This window comes from Seriola lalandi, unplaced genomic scaffold, assembly GCF_002814215.2.
Source record: "Seriola lalandi dorsalis isolate HSWRI2012SDOR001 ecotype SW California unplaced genomic scaffold, Sedor1 jcf7180002052092, whole genome shotgun sequence".
Lineage (NCBI taxonomy): Eukaryota > Metazoa > Chordata > Actinopteri > Carangiformes > Carangidae > Seriola > Seriola lalandi.
In genome coordinates, this window is record NW_019522645.1 from 310,448 (window position 1) to 332,742 (window position 22,295).

At 39.1% G+C, this 22,295-nt stretch overlaps 1 protein-coding gene across 1 annotated transcript in view; it reads left to right on the forward strand.

Moving 5' to 3' along the window:
* LOC111649937 (homer scaffold protein 3) overlaps positions 1-22,295 on the forward strand; it is a 48,259-nt gene that overhangs the window by 11,259 nt on the left and 14,705 nt on the right. Inside the window, exons 2-6 of the mRNA XM_023399637.2 lie at positions 7,182-7,338; positions 9,163-9,294; positions 9,876-9,983; positions 16,552-16,560; positions 19,888-20,024. Of these exons, the coding sequence (XP_023255405.1) occupies positions 7,182-7,338; positions 9,163-9,294; positions 9,876-9,983; positions 16,552-16,560; positions 19,888-20,024 (543 nt within the window). The remainder of the gene's footprint in view (positions 1-7,181; positions 7,339-9,162; positions 9,295-9,875; positions 9,984-16,551; positions 16,561-19,887; positions 20,025-22,295) is intronic.

Here is a 22,295-nt window from a genome sequence, read left to right on the forward strand (position 1 = left end):
GGTGGGTGGGTGGGTGGGTGGATGTATGTACATATGACCTGGAATAGATTAACAAGAACGGATCCAGATGACCCCTCACTGGATTCAGGCTCCCAGCCCACAGCAGGAGGTGGGTCCCCCTCAGCCCACTGCTGCACGATCACAAAGCAGCAGTGGTGGGAAGTCAACTACACACATTTACTTTTTGGTGTTATACTCAGTGTATTTCCATTTTACGCTACTCTCTATACTTCTAAGTCTTTCTGCTTCTACTTCATTTCAAAGGGAAATCTTGTACTGAGAGAGCTGTAACTTGCACACAAAGAATATGATTAACCTATAAAATACAATGGATTGTTATAGATTGAAGAACCCAACAGATAATAAATGAGTTCAAATGAGCTCCATCTTAACCAGCTACAAATTAAGATTCTGCTTGTTAATACATCAGTAAAGATTAGATTCATGTAATATGTAACGCATGCCACTCTGGGGCCCATATATAATGTCACGTTTGATCTTCACATTTGCACATTTTGCTACCAATAATAAATATTATCAATAAAACAAAACAGTTGTAAAAAAAAAAAACATCACATCAGTTTTTCCAGTCATAATCAGTTAGTAATGTCAAGAGTAGAGCTAAGTATTGAATAATGTAGTGTAGTAAGCAAGATGTTTAGTAAAAGATGTGAGATCATTTGCAGGTTTTATAGATGAAAATCAAAATGTTAATCCCTTATTAACAGGTGATGGATGGTAGTCTATCTAACGTTGTTCAGAGCAGCGATGAGTAAGAAAGGAGTCACTAGTGATGACGTGTAACACAGTCTGATAGACCGGGTTTAACTGCTGAAAGGCTGATGGGAAACTTAAAACAGTCCAAAATGTCTCAGTAGTCAAGTGCAGATATAAAAGTTACCTGAAGAGACAGACGGCCTTTAATTCTAAACAGAAAGCTGAGTTAGATTGTTAATTGTCATATTGTGTGTTGAATGCGGATGCTGGAGGACAGTCTACCGTTGAGACAAATTCCTAAATATTTGTTAAAGTCAGCAGGAGCGATATAGGTATCATTGGGGAAAAACTTGGGAACCAAAGCTACAAAATTGTGTCATCGGCATAAAAATGTATGTTTAAATGTTGATTAGGTCTATTTATCTGAGAGGATGACAAGTTACTACTTTTTTTGTGTGTTGACAAAGTGTGGTTTGCTCATTCATGAAAGCTGACAGCTTTGCCGAGCATTTTAAAGACATCTTGTCCATGTTCGCTTAAAGGTCGAGACTGAGTTCTTTCTTGATTTCTCCGTTTAGTGTTTTAAAAAAATAATCCATTATCTGATCTTTTTTCATCAACTGATGTTCAAGGATAAGAATTCACTTTCAGTCTCGACCTCTAAGACAAAATGTGGGAGAAATTGAAGTTTTAAAAATCTACAGTTCGTGAAACTAGGCAGTCCATCACCATCTTCTGAGGAAGATTGTGTGATACAAGTCAACGCACCCAAAAGCTCCTACTACCTTTTTTCTGAGATTGTTTTGTCGACTGCTGTTTCCAAGCTCAAGTTTTAACATCATATACTGTATGGTGATGTTATTTATCTGTAAAATAATGATCTGAGTACGTCTTCTAGCTTTGCAAACAATTCAGCTGATGGTGCTGATGAAACCTTTCAGCTTAGGAAATGTTGGGTTGATTTCAGCAGCTTAACTTTTCCCTTGTTTGCACTCACTGTGTGTCCTCCAGCAGCTCTTCAAGCTGTCATGTATGAACAGCTGTCTCCTTCTACCCTGTCATTTACACTTTCACTCCCGCAGCACCTGATTTAATTAAAGGCTATAGAGTTTCATATTAATCATGTCAGGTGTGTGTAGAGTACAAGACACTGTAGCACACGGGGCTCAGGTTCCTTGTACTGCACTGCATTAGTTTAGACAAGGCTTCTGTTGAGCTGCTGCTGCTGCTGCTGCAGTGTCTGCTCTCCCTCACCTCAGGAGGAATTTAATCCAGTTTTAGTCTGCTCATATGATCAAACCTTGACGTGATGCATCCTGTCTGAGCTGATTAGCTTGACAGGCTTTTTTCGCAGAGCAGTGTCAAGATAGGCCAAATGAGTGATGGGACATTCACATCTGTGTGATCCGCTGTGATGGCTGGAGCATGATGAGCAGTCAATCATCATTTCTCATTAAGATGAGAATATGATAGAAGGGAAATCCTGATTGAAGCCATTTTACTTTGATGTTAATTCTTATTTATTTTGCCTTACTGGCTTAATGCCTTTAACGGCCTGGTTATCTGTTACGCAGCCAGATAATTCGTTTTATTGAATATAATTAAGTGCTTTCATGGTGCTATTAATGTGTTTGATTTTTGTCTGAAGGTTAAAGCAGGATTTTACCTCCTGACAGTGAGATATATTGAGGTTTACAAGCATCAGATCAAACTCTTCCACCTGAAAAGCTTTGTTATAATATCCAGGACATTCATGAACTTGAAAAATGGCTAAATTGCTAATTTCATAAAATTGTAGTCATTGATATTGTGGAGCTGCGTGGTTTTATCACTCTGCCATCAGCCACTACATATTTCCACTTGATAAATGCTAAAAAGGCCTTTTCTCAAGGGCAACTGCAGAGTAGCTTTTAAAGGTGATAGAGATGATAACTCATGCACTATAACACTCAGCTGGGAAGTTTGATGCAGTGACCGAATGCTTGGAAGCGATGTTGATGTTAACCTACAGATGCCCTGTCTGTAACAGTGTGTGGTTATTTTCTTTGTCAGGAGGATGAATTTTAGGTTTGTGGCCTGGGATGACAGACAGAAATAATCTGGGTGTCTTAATTTAACACCAAGGGACAGAACCAAAACATTTTTTTTTTTCTGGTTCAACATTCAAATGTTTGTTTGTGAAATTTCCTGACCTTTTAGGCTCGGTCCAACTTTATTCCTTAGAAGTGACTTAAAACAGTTCTGCAGTAGTAGTGGAAAAGAATATGGTGCTTTTCAGAGCATTTGGTGACAAGTTTGTGTAAGGTGTGGTCAACTTTAAAGCATTTTGCATTCTGGCATTTTTAATTTTTCTGTTTTTCAGAGTCAAAAATATTGTGCATAAATAAAGTGCCTTTGCAGACTGAAAGAAACATCCAAGGTGAAAACCAAGTGATTAGTCCAAACAGCCATCATCATAGAAATATAATTAAAAAATTGCAATTTTCTTACTCAACATGGTCAGACAGCTTCATTAATTTACTGCCTTGGTAGCAGCACTGACCACCTCAACAGTTTGTGATTGTTTCTCATCTAATAGGCCTTGCAGCCACATTTTGACTTGTTAGAGAGGAAAAGCACAGGTGTGAATAAGAACATGAATGGCCATGTTCCCTGCCATGCCCGTGCGCCAGCATGGACGACAGCAGGGCGCTGGAACTGACACACCAAAGTGGAACAGAGCCATTATTAATGATATCAATTACACCTGTGCCATTCCTGCTATTACATGTCAAAATGTCTGCTGTGGAAAAGGTCTATAGAAAGAGGTCACAAGGCAGGGACGTACTGTGTGATGTAAAGCAACCTCCTGGGCTGATGCCCAGTGAAATAGGAAATGAATATAGAGTTTATAGCTATGCAGACAAACTAGTTAGCTACTAGCCTGCTGGTATAATCATCTTTTATTTTGACTGGGGTTTGTTGTCCTATATACTTTTCATATTACCTGCACTCAAAAGCTCCATCCACTGAGGTTTCATTTAACAAATCTATTTGTTTCTGCCCTCGAAGAAATGAAATGAAAGAAAAACTTCAACTGGCTTCAACAGCAACCAAACAAAACATTAAACTGAACCCAGAGGTCAGAACAATTTTATTAAAGCAATGTCCTGTGTGCCCTGCTTGACTAAAAATCAGACCTCGTGCTTTTTGTTTGAGTTCTTGACCAACTGTCATAGAAATCCTGTTAATGGCAGCCTCCAGACAATGTTTAGAGTATTTCTCCCATCTCTGTGAGGAATTAAAAGGATAGATATCAGAATATTTGAACTGAAATAAAACCAATAAATCACTCCTAAGAGCCAAGTGTATCATCAGTCAGTCATATTTATTGTGTCTGTAGCTGCTACTCTCCTGGACCTGGACGGCACCTAAATCTTCTCCCTTGCCTGTGCTGCTATTCTCTATTGTCAACTGTAGCTTCAGTAATCTGTGTAGAAACAATAGCGACTATTGTTTGTTTGCAACTATACAGTAATTCCAAGCAAATCCAGTGGGAACAATGCTTCATATAGCCAGTGCTGACCTATATAAATGGTTATTTCTCTTGCTTAGACAAAGAGCAGAGCCTCCTCCCAGCGCACATTATCCTCATTAATGTTGGTATATAATTGACTTGCAATGGGAACGGCTCATTGCATACATTAACATTATGAAAACTCTATTAGCTGTGTAATGTTGCATGAATTCACCAAAGTGCCTGTGTATTGGTCCTCGTCGTCCTGCGAGCCTCTCCCCACCGTTAGTCCCCACAGCGTGTATGTAGTTTGACTTCAAAGTGAACAGGACGGCTAATTGGACTGCTAGCGGTTAGCAAATCTTCAGCTTCATTTGCAACAATAGCCTCATTACAACTAGAGAGCATCAGTGACCTCGAGGTCTCTGAAAAAAACCAGTCACATTTGGAAATTGGACGTGTTTTTGTCCTATTTATTTATAGCTCTATCCACCATCATCGTACACACAGAGGAAAAGAGGGGGGTCCCAAAGTGCCAAAAAAGTCAGCAAGATTTTCACTCAAAGAGATTAACAAAATGAAATGATAATGATATCCAATTAATTTTAATGATGAGAACAGATGTTTTAGCCTTGTGGCTTTGATCCATGTGCTAAGAAAGGTTTCTTGAACTTGATGTTTCCATTTTTTCTATCACACACAAGTAATGCATATGAAAAGAGCTGTGATGTTTAATCATGACTGGCCTATTTATTTTTTTTCATAAAGTAACACATGAAAGCTTGTTAACTGAAATGTATTGCCATTTTTTGGAAAAATGATTCCATCCAAAAATAACACCTATAGATAGTATATCTATATACATGCTGTAAAATAAAAGGAACAGCAGAACTGGCTGGTGTAATTGACTCGCAGTGGTGCCTCTATTAAAGATTAAACCCAGTGGCTCATTAAAATTAAATAGAAATAAAGTAAAACCATACAGGAAGTTGTGTAGTATCATGGGTTTTGCTATTTAAGTTCAGGAGTTGTAGGTAACCACACTTGTAGTGTACATTACAAAGTTGCACTTAGAGGCAGAAGTATGTTATGATTATACTATCTATTGTAATATTAATCAAATATGGTATTGTAACTTTTTAAAGGGTCAATTCACCGACCCCCCCCCCCCCCCCAAAAAAAAAATATCTTACCACTTACAGTACGCTTGGCAGCATCTACCTACTTCTAGCTAGACATTTGGTTTCATTTGTTTTCTGTTGCAGATTTCTGACACCACCCCGAATAAGTGGAGATAAATGGAAGTTGTGGTGCTTACAACAATGAAAAATGAATTTCAATAATGTCCCAGTTGTTTAGGATTATCCACAAACTTAACTTAAATTTATGCAGAAAATAAAAGGTAATTAAAATGATTGAGTATAATATTAACCATGGAAAATCATTATTATCAGACTCTGTTATTTAAGCTCCACAAACTGATTTCCATTTCATCTGTGTTGCTTAAGTGTGGAATCATACAGTGAGTTTCATCAACAAATGTCTCAAGACATTTGCAAATAAAACCCACAACTAGTGTAGCTGAACAGCCCAGAGGAAATATGTCTCCTGAAACTAACCCTTCACATCAGTGTATTATAATGATGGATGCAGTTAGACAACATTCAGATTCACATCCCCTGAGGTTTGCTTCTCCAAAGAGAAACTGGCTCCGTGAGCATGTCTATGTAAACTCTTAACCTCAATCTCACCTCGCTGTTTGTGATGGAGCTGAGTGACAAATGATGAGGTCCGATGAAAGTGACACGTATGGTTAGAAAGTGACTGATGGCACAACGTTTAAACAAATTAGGTGCAAAGCAGAAGATATACGTGTCCGCTTACACTCGTGGGTTTCGTTTGCTCTAGTAGTATTGATCTTGTACATTGTCTGTTTTCTTAAAATAAAAAAAATCTCACCCACTTTTTAGGCCTACTGGTAAAACAGAAACATGTTTTACATATTTGAAGAAAAGGAGTTGAGATTAGCTTTCGAAAGAAAATGTTACTGAAATAAGTTCAAAAAGGGACACCAAGCTATTTTTGTAGAAAGGAGATTACTACTGCATCACTGCCAGCAGGTGCTCATGGGACAATAACAGGCACAGAGTAATGGAGGACAACACTAATGAATAACATAAAGATAAGCCAAAAAAAAAAAAGCCTTGTATTTTCTTGCTTTCTGGTTTGTCCAAAGGTTTGAAATAATGTTCAAATTAAACACTGATACCTTTTAGTTCGTTCTCCAGGACTAGATTATGCTGTAAGCATGCTGTCAAATAAACATATGTAGTTTTTGTTGATATACTGCATGTATCTAAAAAGCATCTACCTGCCTGAAAACAAGGTGTAAGTGTTGTAAGAAATGACTTACAGATTCAATTTCAAACGTAGTAATTTATCATATATGACATGTAAAATGTCAAGGCCACAGACAAGGTTACGAAACAGGCAGATCTGAAATTCTGCAGCCACAGATGAATATGTGTCGATATCTGTAAGTATTTTCTTGCCTTGGTCTACAGATCAGATCGAATCTATTTGATTTAATATAGTTGTAACTATGAATTCATTTGTATGTATGTGTTTGTGAATTATCGTGTGGTTTGATGTTTTCCATTATTCCATATTTGTTTTAATGATGTGTAGATGTCTGTGGCCTGTCTCATCACTTTCCGATAGCGACTCACTGTAGCCTCTAATCTGCCCTGAAGACGAAGCGCTGCTCAGAGGGAGCATCATAACCTCTTGTCTTATAAGCTCAACAATGGCCGAAGCTGTTGTGAAGCGACAATCACCACCACTCCCTCCTGCCAAGAAACCATGTTCAGCCGCAGCCTTAGCCAAAAAACTGAAAGCCCCTCTTCTTTTACACACTAAGTAACCAGTAACATTAAGTCAATATGGTCTGTTGTTATGTGTTTTAAAGGGAGCAGCCCATCTTCAGCGCCAGAGCTCATGTCTTCCAGATTGACCCGGCCACCAAACGCAATTGGCTGCCGGCCAGCAAACACGCCGTCACCGTGTCCTTCTTCTACGATGCGAGCCGCAGCGTCTACCGCATCATCAGTGTGGGTGGGACTAAGGTGAGAGCCAAACACACATGAAAACACAGATGCACACGCGTAAATGCTGCTGCATATGTTCACATCACACACACACACACACACACATAGGAGACGGAAGGCAGGGAAAGGTGACGAAGGACTGATGACAAGGATGGAGGAATGTGAGCTTTTCATTGGTCAGCACGGAGTGGTTCAAGTGTGGCAGCAGACTTTCTTCACTGGGTGACACACAACAGACACACTTTTTTATCTGGTGACATTTTCAGGTCAAGACTCACAAAACAAGCAACTCTGCTTAGATTCTTTTAAAAAGAGAAATGTCAAGAATCAATTGTGAAGCCACATTTTTCACATCAGTGTATTTAGCAAACTTTAAAAGCAGTTTTTTAGCTTAATCATAGATTGCATTACTTCTGCTGTAACAATGTATCTTGTTGCATTCAGCAGTATTTCTTTCATATGCTATTAGTATTGTATTAGTGTATGGGCTCTTCATTCGTGTAGTATCATGTTCTCCTGACTTTCATTTCATTGAGGCCACTCTGCGCATCCTATTCTGAGGTCCTTCAAATAAATGGAAACAGATCTGTGGCTGTCTTTTGGCTGAGATATGCACATTGTCAGCAGAGTAATTCAAACACATCCACATCGGTAATGCCACACCCACAGCAACACTGAGGCACCTGGGAGTCGCAGCACTAACGAGATATCTTTTTAGCGCCAAAATAAAACTCACTGCTCTTTGTTGTTATCAGCCATGTGTGCCAGCGTATTGTACCGAGATTAGAGGCTTTTGGAGAAGCCACTCAGGAAATCTATATTTGGCAATAAATCCTCCTTATCAGACTGATGATCGGTTACTGAACAGATCACCGAACACCACAACAAGCTTTTTCACTTAGCTCTCTTTGTTTCTGCGGCCTGGTTGTTAGACATTCTGTCTTTATCTGCACGCAGCACATTCTCCAGTAGATCTCCATGATGATTATTTAACCGTAAGTACCACAACAACAAGGGCTCGAGACTGCGTAATTTACATGTAACTGTTACAGTCAGGTCCTCACTTAAGTGCGAATTATTTATCATTGCTAATGAGCAGTAAGAAAGAAAAAGCTTCAACACCAGCTTGTTTATTGGAGCGCTGCGCAGTGAAGATTTGGCCTCTTGATAACCAGATGAAAATCAGCATATTTTCTGGTCAAGTACTTACATATGAAAAATAACAATGTGCTGTAATGAATTTGGCATTTAAAGGTGGCAGGAATTATTAATGTTCTTGGTCACTGACTTTATATGTTGTGAATTTGTTGTCCTTGAAAATTACCTTCTTTTGAAAACTGGCTTTTTTTTTTAATAGCGTGAAGTAGTTTAATAAATGCATGTGTCTGACTACAGGACATAAATAAACGCGCAGCACACCAGCTAGTTATGGCAAAATCACAGGCAATGCACCTTCATCACAGATACTCTAGCTTTGTTTTTTGTTTTTTTTACTTGACAGCTTAAATTGAAATATGGTCGCAGATAAAACTGAAGGGAATATAACAAATTAATTAAAAAAAAAACAAAAAACGTTGATATTCAAACAAAATGTAAACTATTAATAATAAATGTTTTTTAGTGAACATATGAGTAGCAGGAATTAATGATGGTTGAACACCTTCCACTGTACATATTTAATACATCATGTTAAATATCCCTCCCTGTTCTTGCTCCATTCCTATTTATACTATTTATATCACATATGTATGATAACAGTGTCTCACTTCTCCTACCAGGGTCATTGATCTACCTTTTGTTATTCAAGCTATTTCTAACCTCTGTCATCCTGTACGGTGCCAGGCCATCATCAACAGCACCATCACCCCCAACATGACCTTCACCAAGACCTCCCAGAAGTTCGGGCAGTGGGCAGACAGCCGGGCCAACACCGTCTACGGCCTGGGCTTCTCCACAGAGCAGCAGCTGCAGCAGGTAAACGTCACCCATAAACATCGAGGCAACGCTCAAACCAAATACTACTGTTACACAGACAGTGGTAGAGGACAGTGAAGCAGTGATACAGGCCCTGTTTTCACTTTGTGTTAGCACATATTCAGCTGGATTACATTTACACCAACACTTACAAAGTGTCTCCATTACACAAAATACGCTTTCTCTTTTTTCTCACCATGACACAGATTTCACAGGACGCTTTCTTTCCAGATCTTAATTTATCTCCAAGAACTTTGCTATGAGGGAACATAAGTTATACAACAGTTTTATTTCATTGTTTTTATTTTCAACACAAGTTGTTATTATGTTAATTACAGTGCAACAGCAGAAAAGGAGTCAGAGGTCAAAATACCCAGACAATATAATTGAACAACTATAACTCTGACATCCTGATTTTCCTCTGGAGTGAAGAATTTTTTTTTTTTGATAAACCAACATTATTATAAATGTACAGGTACTGGGGGAAGATATGGAAGAGTGTGTGTTTCTTGCAGTGATGAGTTTTTAGGTTTTCTTGGCACAGAGTGTGACCTCTCCCTCTGCCCTCCCTCTGCCTGCAGTTTGCAGAGCAGTTTAAAGAGGTGAAGGAGGCGGCCCGCTTGGCCAGAGAGAAATCCCAGGAGAGGTTTGAACTGGCCAATCCTGCGCTCAACATTGCAGCTCCACAGGTAATGCACTGCTGTTCTTTCATAAAGCTTTTGTGTCTGACAAAGATATCAGAGCTCAATCAGTCATGTTCTGTAAATGCCAAGATGTAATCAGCCAAAATAAGTGAACAATGTGAGTAAGGGATCATTTACATATATTTTTTCATTGCTAATTTATTAGTAGTTTTGTACCATAACAAGAAGTCACCTCATGAAAACTTTTTCATTTGCTGCTCTGGAAATTCACTTAAAATGAACAATTTTCACTGGGAACTATTTTCTCCCAGAGGGGGAAAGAAATACAAAAAGACTGTCCCCAAGAGGGGCCTGTGGATTATCCTGAGTAACTGGGACATTGTGTCTGAGTAGAAACTGAGTTTTGAGATGCTTCTAGCATCACAAATAAGGTCATGGGTGGATGGGAGACCTCTCTAATAGTAGAGAACTGCAAACCGCAATAATAAAACTTAAATAATCTGCATGGAGAATGGTTTTACTGGATTTATTGAATTCAGGGAAATGAGATGTAAGTGTAAGGAAAAAAAAAGATTTTTTTGAATTGACTCTAATGGGAGTAAAATTATCGGTGATATTTGTGACAGTGTGCAGATCAGATCAGTAATGATTTAAAAACCACTGGTATTATACCATGAATCTAAACTGAAAAGCTTTCACTGCAAGTGAGAGTTCTTAACTTAAAAAGAAATGTCATTTTAAACATGAAAAAATGTAAATATGACAGTGAACTCAGTGGCTGTGTTCCTATTTTAAACATATACAGAACCATGAGGAAATAGATGGATCCCCATCTGACTGCTCCATTATTTCTCCCATTGGTTAACTCCATTCAAAGGTTTCATGCATGACAAATGGAGATGAGAGACGCTGGCATTGAAGGTGTTTGGAGGGGCAGTAATGGCCAGTACTGAGACAAAGAAGAATGAGGGATCGGGAGATGGTGGGAGGAGGGGAGGGGAGCTGATTCATCTATAATTGAGGGGAATCTGGCTGCTGCTGCCGCTGAAAGGACAATGGCCAGCTTTTATTCTGCCAGCGTCTGTGATTTCTTGGTGGACCTGATAGAAGAGAAGTGAAAGTTTGCCTGCAGCAGAAACTTTTTGTCTTTCACCTTTTCTCCCTCTCAAAAGCCGCCCAGTAACGATATCACGAGTAGATTACAAGACACAGAGCGATATTTACTGGGGCAGTTCTTCTGACATTTACAGCGTCGACAATAACACAACAACAAGTACACACCCGGTTTGGGAGGACATGATTTAATTGTACAAACATGGGGGAATAAATGTCACACAGCTGCTCTGCCAGTCTTGTTTATTAGTTAGTTCTTCCAAGTTTCAGCATTAAGTTTAGTTTCTTAGCTTAGTTGTCATGGTGACATAGATTCAAAACAGTAAAGTGCTTGTTAATGTTTTTGTGTGTGTGGACTGTAAGTCTTACCAAAGAGCCACTCAGCAGGTCTGAGAGACTGCAGAGTCACGCTGCCACCCTCGACCTCATCTGTGAGACAGTCCGATAAGAGCCGATCGTTTGTCTCGTCTATTTATTTAGTGCGGTCGAGAGAAAACACTGGTGGATACCACAAAAACAAACATCATTACCATGAAGGTCAACAGTACAAGAAGTCCAGAGCAGAAATTGAACAATATTTCTTAAGACTGGCTGACATTTAACAACAAACTTTTATCAAATATGGTTTTTCGCAACGCCACGGGGCTTACATCGGTTTTTCTCAGAGTATTGATGCTCGACTGAGCTGCACAGAAGCAGACCTGAGAATGGAAGGTCGAAGGTCAAATTGATCAGTAATTTTCCCCTCGACCAGCTTCGATCTTTAGACTTACTGTATCTTGTGTCTTTTTGCATTCATAGCTCAAAACTGAGTGAAATACTCAAATATTGTCGCTCTACTCACTGCATTTTAAATCGAAATACATTTTGTAATTTGGTTCAATATGAAGTGTAAAAAGTCATTTTGATGCTTTTAAACTGCAAATTTGGCTGTAATTTATCATATATTGATTGATATTCACAGTTCTTATTGTGTTTCAGTTTGCTAATGCATCAGTGTATTTGACATTGATCAATTACTCTCTTATTGACTACTCTGAAATATATTTGTAGTGGACAAAAGCTTACTTTGTAATCAGTAAAAATATGTTTTTCTGTATTTGTTGTTTTGATGTCGTTCTGTCTATGGGACAGTGAAACTTCAGACAGGAAGTAATCAGGCAGAGAGATTGGTATTACACACAATAAAGGACCTTGAATTGGGGACATTGCTGTCAGGAGCCATGCATCTTAACCACTCGGCAACTTTTTGAATTAACATTGATACAAAGTGCTTTATTATAAAACAAGAATAAATGCAAAAAATAAAAAAAAGCGGAGAAAAGAAGAAAAACAAAGCGGAACGTCAGGAAAAGACGTGTCCAAAAAACACCTTCCTCTAAAAAAAAAAAAAGTATTTAAAAGCTGATGACCCTGTTCTGCACATGTTCTAGGCTGATATTGTGATCGTATCCAGTTTTACACGTGTGAAGTGAATTTCTTGCCCCTGCATGTCGCACACCAGTGGTAGAAGAAGATCTTAGAGTTTTTACTTAAGCTAAAGCAGCAACACAAATATTGTAAAAAGCCTACTTCCATACTTATGGAACAATTTACAGTATTACCAGCACAATGTACTCATTAATATTAAAGTATTAAACAGTCAACATGTAGCAAAATGAGCCCAGTCTATTACTGAATAATTATTACTGACACTTTAGCATTTTACTGTTGTAGTTGGACGAGCTGCAGCCAATTTAAACTATTGTATATACAGTTTGGTAGTTTATTCTATTACAAAGTACCATAATTTATGTTAAAGTTGATATTAAGTTCATCTTAAAATCCTAATATACAATGTAATTAGCAAGTAAAGCTGTGAAATAAATGTAATGCAGTAAAAAGTACAGTAGTTCTCTCTGAAATATAGTGGAGGAGTTGTATAAATGTATTATTTATTATTATTATTATTTATTTATTTATGTACTTAATTACACAAACACTAAACACTATATGTGTCCTTAAATAGGATACCAACAGAGGTTGGAGGTCAGAGGTCAGGGTCAGTGACAGGGCAGCAGGCAGAAGTGTTATATCCTGTTACCATGGCAACTAGTGAGCTTGTTTAGTGTTGAGCGAGGCCTTGAAGAAAAAATAAAAGTCAGACAAGGTCAGAAGAGGCTTTGCAGCCTGTACCCATTTCTCTATAAGACAGCAGTCATTGATTTTGTGTCAGGCAGTAAACACAGAGGTGTTGTTGTGGTTATTATCACATCTTCTCACTTCTGACTCGCCCCTGCATGTTGTAAAACACCTCATTGCTGAGTTCCTGAACCTGTGTGATGTAAGAAGTAAAACCCAATCAAAGCTGTTATGGTGGGTGAGTACACGATGGTACTTTGTGTATGAACTATTGATGGGATCCAAAGTGGCTATAATGCAAGTTAAGAGCTCCATTAGGGCTGATGTGGTTTTTTGTGTGTGTGTGTGTGTGTGTGTGTGTGTGTGTGTGTGTGTGTGTGTGTGTGTGTGTGTGTGTGTGCCTGTGTTGAAAGCCTTCTACAAACACTTGGGCATATTGATAATGAAAAACCAAAACAAGAAAGATTTCTGACTAGTGCAGATTAGAGTTTGAAATATGCAATTGTTTATCAAAATAATGTTCCTTTATGATAAACTAACAAACAGAGAAATGATGATTTATACAATGCTGTAGAGAAGCTGCAGCATCGTGTACTGCTCTTATTCTCTCCCTCAGCCAGTGTATCAGTACGGTTTGCACCACCTCCAGCTGGTCAGTAACAGCCCTGGTTGGTAACCAATCCACAGTGTTGCAGAGCTGTATCTATGCAGCCTCGGGCTTTACAAAGCACATATCCTAAGTGTGATATGTGGTTGGCAGCAGGGGATCTGCATTCAGTAAAGCCTCAGCTTTCAGGCATATTTGCAGAGCTCAGAGATAAGATGGAGGAGGAGATGGAGGAGTCAGTGAGATAAACATGAAGAATGATGAACAGAGCAACACAGAGAGCATTCTGAAATTGACAAGTGCAAAGATAATAATGTGATTTGTGCGAGAAAAAAACATAAAGATTATGGGTTATGGGTTCACCAGGGACAACGGTGAACCCATAACCCTGTTTGGATTAGTGCCTTTTTATATTGTAAAACACAAAGCCCTCTAACACATTTTAAATAATTCCTCTCAAGATTAAAGACGATAGTCATAAATATATTGAAATATTAGGAAAGATAAAATATATACAACTACAGGGCAATAACAGTTGTCTTCCTACTGTCTCATCTGGCTCTACTCAAATTATTTATTTATATGTACCAGCAAGGAAAGTAGGCGTGTGAGGTGTGTGAGCGGTGAAGCCCTTTTTCTGGAAATTGCCAAAGAATATTTTCTAAAACATCTTGTATTTGTGCACATTTTCAGTTGTAATTCTATCCAATAAAATATGATCACAGGCCTCAGAGTGACTCAACCAGACAGGAAGAAAGATCAGAAAATTCTGCAGCTCCAGTCTGTTACAGGAAGATAAGAACAGATACAGGGCCATGAAAATATTTCTTACAAACAACAGCAAATTCTACAAAATTTAAAGATGAACATAGTCGCTGTATGACTATTAATTTGGAGCTGATCCATTTACTGTGACAGCACCAGCTGAATTGAGCAACACGGGTCGGTAAAGCCTGCAGTAATACACTGATGACAGAAAGAGGAGGTATGTCTGCAGTTAACACGGGGTTAATGGAAAGATTCAGCTAATTTGAAGTAAAATATCATCTTGAGTGTGTTTATTGTCCCAGTCACCATTAAATGACCAGCTATGATGGGGCTTGACTGAACGTGACACGCCTCCTACCAACCTCAGCCAGCTGTTAACACCTTAAAGACATGTTGGGAAATGTGCTGATTCGCTCTTTTGCAGAAAGTTAGAGGAGAAGGTCCATACCACATATTTACCGTACACATGAGATCCTCACATCTGACGCGTTCGTGAAAGCAAAGAAGCGTTTTTCCCAATGTGTCAAACTATTCTTTCAACACTAAATGCTGTGATTGAGAGTGCCTGGAAAAACTAGTGAGCGACTGGGAAGACAAGTCAGAATAGTTTGCTTAAAGTGATGGATAAAGGGTTGACATATGCGGCTTCTACTGATGTAAATGGTAGTAGTAATTTTTGCTGGGTTTTTTTCCTACTGAAAAGACAAATTATTGTAAAAACATCACCTTATAAACAACATCCTATCCAGTTTAAAAGAAACACACTTGGTGTGTGGTGTTAATGAGTGGGCTCCTGAGCACATCTGATTGGGTGGTGGCATCTGTCAGAGAGTAAAAGGTTGGGAACCACTGAGCTCCAGGGTGAGAGTGAATACATACTAAAAAAAAACAGTATAGAAGAAATAATCGCTCTCCATAAATCAACTGAACAACAGTGTGAGCACAGCAGGATACCGACGCTGTTTCCCTCCTCTGACAAGTAACAGCTGTCACTTGTTTGCGTTTGCTGATTGGAGCTTTTTTCCTCCCCATCTCCTCCCATACGTGGTATCTATGCAGAGGCAGAGAGGAATGCCACTCATCAATATTTTATACCACAGACTTGGCATTAAAACCAACTAAAAAGAAGTGTGTGTGTGTGTGTGTGTGTGTGTGTGTGTGTGTGTGTGTGTGTGTGTGTGTGTGTGTGTGTGTTTAGTGGGGAATACAGGTGCTCCAAGAGGAGCCTAAGCATGTACCTCTGATGCATGGACACATGAATAAATAAATCAGGTTTGTGGTCTCAATGAAACATGGTGTAGAAACGGGAGCTTTATAAAGCTAAGGAAAAGCAAATGGACTGATGCTGGGATAAATAAGTAAACAGTGTAGATGTACTAAAGACGAACAGTGGTGCAGTGACATCATCATGAAAGCTGTTTAGTATTTAACGTATCTGGGATCCCATCGATTACAATCGATTACAGGACCCTGAGAAGTTTTTGAAGTTGTTGCTTTGGGGTTTGAGGTGTTGTTAAAATACAACACACACATCCACATATACATACATATTTATTTTTCAGTTTGTATTGAGGGTGGATTTTCTTCTTTTATATTCTTTTAATTGTATTTTACTTTGTTGATGCTGAAATTAGAAAAAGAAATGTTCCGTCTCCATCTTTGCTCTGTCTCCGTCTCTGTGGCTAAGTGCTCACAGTTGTTGTGTTTCCTAGGGATCACCTGTCACTCAAACAGTGTGGGCGGGACTCAGTTTGTTTAGCATTCAGTTATAGTCATTGCTCCTGTTCCTGTTCTTTTCTTAACTCAAAACAAATCCATTAGTTCCTGTGCAGAAAACTTTAAAGCTATCATGAACTGGGAACGGGATGGATCACTGTGTATTCAAAGACAATAGTGCTTAATGCCTGGTTTTAATTATCTAATAACTGTTATTTTCTTCTTTCTCCTCATTTTCCCCCTACCCTCCTCCTTCCTGATGCATCATGGGACATATTGGTCTCTCAGCTCTCCCAGGTGCGTTGAAAACACACACACACACCACCCCACAATCAAAAAGCAATACAAAGACAACCATCTTCTTTTGTCTCAGGGACTGCGGTGTTCATAGACTCAGCGTTGCATGGACTATCATGCTCAATAATTCATCTGGAGTCTGATCAAAGTTGACTTCAGAACAAATTTAGCTTCAGAACGCAGCTGGTGTTTGCTGCAGAGGAGAAAAAGCTTTGTTAACGACAGCAGCTACAACACAACGTGTAATTTAATCTGCAGAGGTTATGGCAACACGCAGCTAAATTCACCAGAGTTTCGTTCCTCAAAATTGATCAAATCCAGAGTACACACTTCACTGATATTGTAGAATGTCCAGAGAGCAGCAAATACACAGACACCTCCTTTAAAAGTGAGAATTCCTCGCTGGTCCTTTTGAACTCGGGCTAATTAGTAGTTGGTCGTTTCCAGGTTTGTCCTCTAATGTCTCTGCCTTGTTTCCACTCCGCCTGTTAGCGAACAACAACAGAAAAACTGCTGTAAATTTGTAATCCCATTTATGACTTAAACATGATCCACAGTATGAATTATTCAGGGATACGCACAGCCGATGCGTTGGCTTTGGGGCCGGACTGGAGTTGCCTTAGCTTTGATTTTTCTCCTGCTCTCGGGTTCCTTCCTCTGGACACGGTACGCATCCACATCGTGGAGTCGGCTATGTGTTTTATTAAAATATCCATCTATATGGACAGACAGAGAGCTGCTGAGCTACAGATAATAAACTGTTGTCCTCAGGGGAATATAGCCAGGCTAGATTGAATTAATAATACAAGCTTTTTCTACAGTAAGTGCAGGGTAAAGCTTCACTGAGGCACTTGGCTGTTGACAGGTTTCAGGTTTCTACAATGAAAGAAAGAAGGCAATGAGGGGTGGGCGACTGGGTGTCAGGTTGGGTGGATGCATGGGCTTTTAAAAAAAGGGAGACTGAGCACACACACACACACACACACACACACACACAAACGCACACACAGCCTCAGACTGAGGAAAATAGTTCACAAAACAGTGCGGAAGAAAGCTTGAACCCATTTCTGGGCAGCAGGGAAGGAAAATATCAAAGCAGATTGGTTTGACTCGACTGTGCCAGGCTGGAATCAAGCCATCTGCTTGTAATGTCATATTCAAAGTCTCCTCTTGACACGAGAGGAAGATGAATGTTTCTACTGGTACTGTATTACCATTCCGTTTATTTAACCTTTACTTTATACTGTAGGACACTGCTAATGGGGTACGATGAAAAGAAAGCAAAGGAATGGACTGCTGACTCTTATGTGGCAGATATGGAAGTGTATTTACACAAAAAATATGAATGAATATGAAGGCTTGACTTACAGTCTCCTAGAAGCCACATCTGTTCACAAATAACTTTACGTCCAAGTGCAATAACCAAACAAGGAGCGAGGTGCACATTGTGTTGTCTGTAGATCCATTCAGTCTTCTAACTAAAGGTCAGTCATATCATAAGTTACTTGGTTAGATGCTACATATGTATCTGTGTGTGTATGTATATATGTATAAATATATATATATATATATATATATATGTATATATGTTATAGTCAGACACCAGCTGTCTTGTTTGTAGCCCTAATCCCTAACCCCAAACTGCAGAAAATCTGCAGGCTAACTGTATGAGTGAATATTAACAAGCAAGTACTATTCAATACTTAGTATTAATAATATTATAAAGGTTCTATTTAGTTCTGCTCGCAAACAATCTGTTATCTGAAAAAAGACATAGTCACGTTGATCACTCGTCAAATGTTTTTAGTTCCCAACAAAACAGATAGAAATTGACATGAATGTCTCTTTATTACTGTAAATGAATCATCAAGTAAGTTTGTTGTTAGTATTTATTCGTTTGGCAGATGCTTTGGTTCAAAGCTGTGACAAGAAATTATAGTCACGGTAAAAGTACAACGTAACAAAAACATCAAAAAGGCACAAATAAAGATCTGACTTAATCCTATAAACTTTTATTGACCTGAAACAAGATTATATTTAGATAACAAGTCTGTTACAATACAGCTACAATATACAAGATTGAAGATATAAAATATTGGACAGGATGAATCTCAGCTATCAAGCCAGCTACCGAATGGCCCTTTAGGTGGGATTATTTTTATTGTTATATGACTACTTTTCTTTTCTTTATTTCTTGTGCAGTATACAGTATGTAATATCTCAACAGCATGTGTATAATTTATACGTGCTTACACACAAATTCCACATAAACCCTCAGAATGAGGAACTGCACTTCAGTCGTTTCCTGTTGAATCAGTCCAATCAGATCGCTGAGGCTGTATGAAGATAAGGCAGCCGGGCGCCACACATGGTTGCTCACTCTGCATGGAGCCTGTTTACAGGAGCCCAGATGGGACATATCAAACGCTGACAGGTGGAGTTGTGTCCTGTCTTGCTGCTGTGCTGTATCTGTTTTGTTCTGATGACAGGTCTGAATATAGAGACGCTTACGGGCCTGTCAACAGCTCAAGCCTGGGCCTCAGAGCCAAAATCTAATTTTAGGTGGTTAATCCTGGATCAACAGCGTGACATCAACTATCAGTAAACTTTGACTATGGCCATGTTGAAGAATTAAATGTCCTCTCTTAATTAAATAATGTGCAGATAAAATGCAGTTGTACCCTGTTAAAAGTGTCGTTCTCTAATCAGGCACTTTCTGTTAAAGGACTCGTGTCCTCTGATAGGAAAACTACAGTGTGGATCATAGACATTTACAGTGCGATGGAGCATCCCTTCTTTAATGAAGTTTTTAACACTGGTGCTGTTGTATGTAACATTGTCTTTTATGGCCGCCGCTGCAGATTATTTTCATTTTTTATTAATCTGGTCATTTGGTCTAAAAAATGTTGAAAAATGTCTATTTCACTGTCACCAAACTTAAGGCAATGTCTTCAAATGACTTTTTTGTTGTTTGACCAACAGTCCAAGACCCAAAGATATTCAGTTTACTGTCAGGAGAAGCATCAGATCCTCACTTCTGAAAAGCTGGAACCAGAGAATATTGACATTGTTTTCTTAAAAAAACAACTCAAGACAATAAATCGACTATCGGAAATAGATGATCAGTCATAGTCGATCAGCTACTTGATTAATCGAGTGATCTTTGCAGCTCTCTTCTCTTTTTCATTGATTTCCGAGAAGTCCTCTTGCTGATTGAAACCGATACCATGTTACAGAACTGCAACTGATTTCTTTTTTGTCTCTATAACAGAGCTCATGTCCTGTTTGTGTTGTCATCTCTGTTTGGGTCATGTGTTTTTGGTCCAGGAGTTGTCGGAGGATCGTCATTCTCCGCCGCTGCTGACAGTTAATGGGCCGGGTGAGGAAAAGCTGTTCCGCAGTAAGAGCGCCGAAGTGGAGCTGACAGCAGAGAAGGAAAGAGTCAAGAAGATGTTGTCTGAAGGGTAATAATGATCATTTTCTTTTTTGTTGTTCAAAAAGATGTTTGCACCTTGTACTTCTGTGTGCACCAGAGTTATTGTCTATTGACTTTTTACATTTCAATCAATTCAATTTTTCAGTTTGGGAGTCTTTATGTAGTTTCAAGCAGTTTATTATTGTTATCCTGTTAGTCTTTTACTCTTTTTAGTTTGTGTTAATAACCAATAACATGGATGCAATGATCAGAACACATGGTCAGACTCTGAAAGAATGGGGTGACTCGATAGCCGAGAGTTTAGGGCGCATATGGGCACAAATGCCCTGAGCAGCGATTCCCCCACTATGTTTCAACAACAAATAGAGGGAGAGAGAGAGAGAGAGTGCAGTGAGAATTCTTGCTCAGAACCTCTGATGTTTATGGAAGAGTATTTGGCTTGCAGCAAACTGTACAGCATAAGAATAACAACAACAATCCACAACAATAATACCCAAAACACACAGACATAAAACACACATTAGAATGAAACAACAGAGAGAGCAGCAGATGTGTGTGTGTGTGTGTGTGTGTGTGTGTGTGTGTGTGTGTGTGTGTGTGTGTGTGGGAGTACTGGAATGGAAATTTTATTCATTAGGGTTTGGAAAGTTTACGACAAAGGTTGTAATCCAGCGTTTAAACCTCAGCTCAGCTACATGAGCTGATGTAACTGCCCAAAGCACTTTGTTGAGCTCTGTTCAGTGAACGGTACCAGCTCAAAACAACTAAATTCCTGTTCTCTGTTAGAGGAGGAAAGGAAATGACAACAACAAGACATTAAATTGCAGTATTTAAAGAGTGTTTACCCTCACCAAAATTCACTGAAAGCTGCTCGCAGGTTTTTTGAGATTTGCCTCTTAAAAACAAACCTGATAATAAGAACTTCCTGCAGCGAAGCGGCACATCACATCTCCTCTACCTGGAGAATAAATTCTGGTGCCCACATGGTCACTCTTCCACACAGGAAGTGAATCCAAAGCTAAATATTGTAACTCCAGAAATATGGAAGGACTTTTACAAATTAAGATCGGGATTGTTACTCTGCCTCTTTAATGTCTTCCAGGGCTCTGGAGGAACTTGTCAAGTTTGAGAAAGTAATTTAGTTATGTGGGTGTGGGGACTATAGATTTTTTAACAGACAACCTGCTTCAGAGAGTATGGGCTTGGCCTTTGAACCAAGCAGGTGGATTCTAGCAAAGATGCACTATCGAGTTGCATTCTGGGAAATGTAGGATCCATGGAAGTTTGTTCCCACTGAACTGCCATAGAACTGCATATTTTCCATCATTCTTTGCTTTATCTTCACCTCACCATCAGGAGCTAATCACATCAGGTCAAATCAGTTTTATTTTTACGACCAAAAATCACAAATAAAAAAAAAAACAAAAAAAAAAAAAACACACACTTAGACACTGGGTTCAAAGAAGGAAAACAAACAAAAATAAATAAAAATCTGAAACTTGGGAAGCGCAATATAAGAAGGGCATGTGATAGATGTCGCATGTGCAGAGTGGACAGAATTAACAAATGTGAAATTACAATCTGGAAACAAGATTATAAGATTTTAAATTATAAATTTAGGTTGGGTGTGGGCAGAGTACAGAGGGATGGAAAATATTCATGCCTGTGGTTCTTCAGAACCAGGGCTGGATACCACTGATCCAGGGATCTGGAGCTTGACTCATACAAGGGACTAAAAGTCAGGAAATACAAACTGTTCCCTTAACAGCAGTGAGTGAACGCTCCGGTCAAAGAAAAACAACTTACACATGTATGACTGTGCTCCATTGTCCTCTGTTTTTGTTAGCAAGCATCACAGACTGGCTGTGCTGGTGTCTACGAAAGGCTCACTTTCAGTTCTTAAGAAAAATAACAGCTCTGATAAAGTAGAAAAGCAGCAGTGAGTCAGACTAAAAGCTTTTTCCCACAAAGCAAAATGTGTAATCTGCCTGGAAACCATGCTACAGGTGGACACTCACACCCCCCCCCCCTGCTGCAGTGGTGTGTTTGTGTGTGTTTGTGTCACATGTTTTAAGTACACGAAAGAGAAAACTGTCCAAAGCCATTTTCAAGCACTTGCCTGAGTCATGGCCCGAGGCTTTGACATTCCATGCTGTTCTCAGTGTGTGTGTGTGTGTGTGTGTGTGTGTGTGTGTGTGTGTGTGTGTGTGTGTGTGTGTGTGTGTGTCAGTCAGTCAGTCAGTCAGTCCATGACTGCAGGCTGGCCAGGGCTGACTGGTGCTGAATTTAGCAACTCATA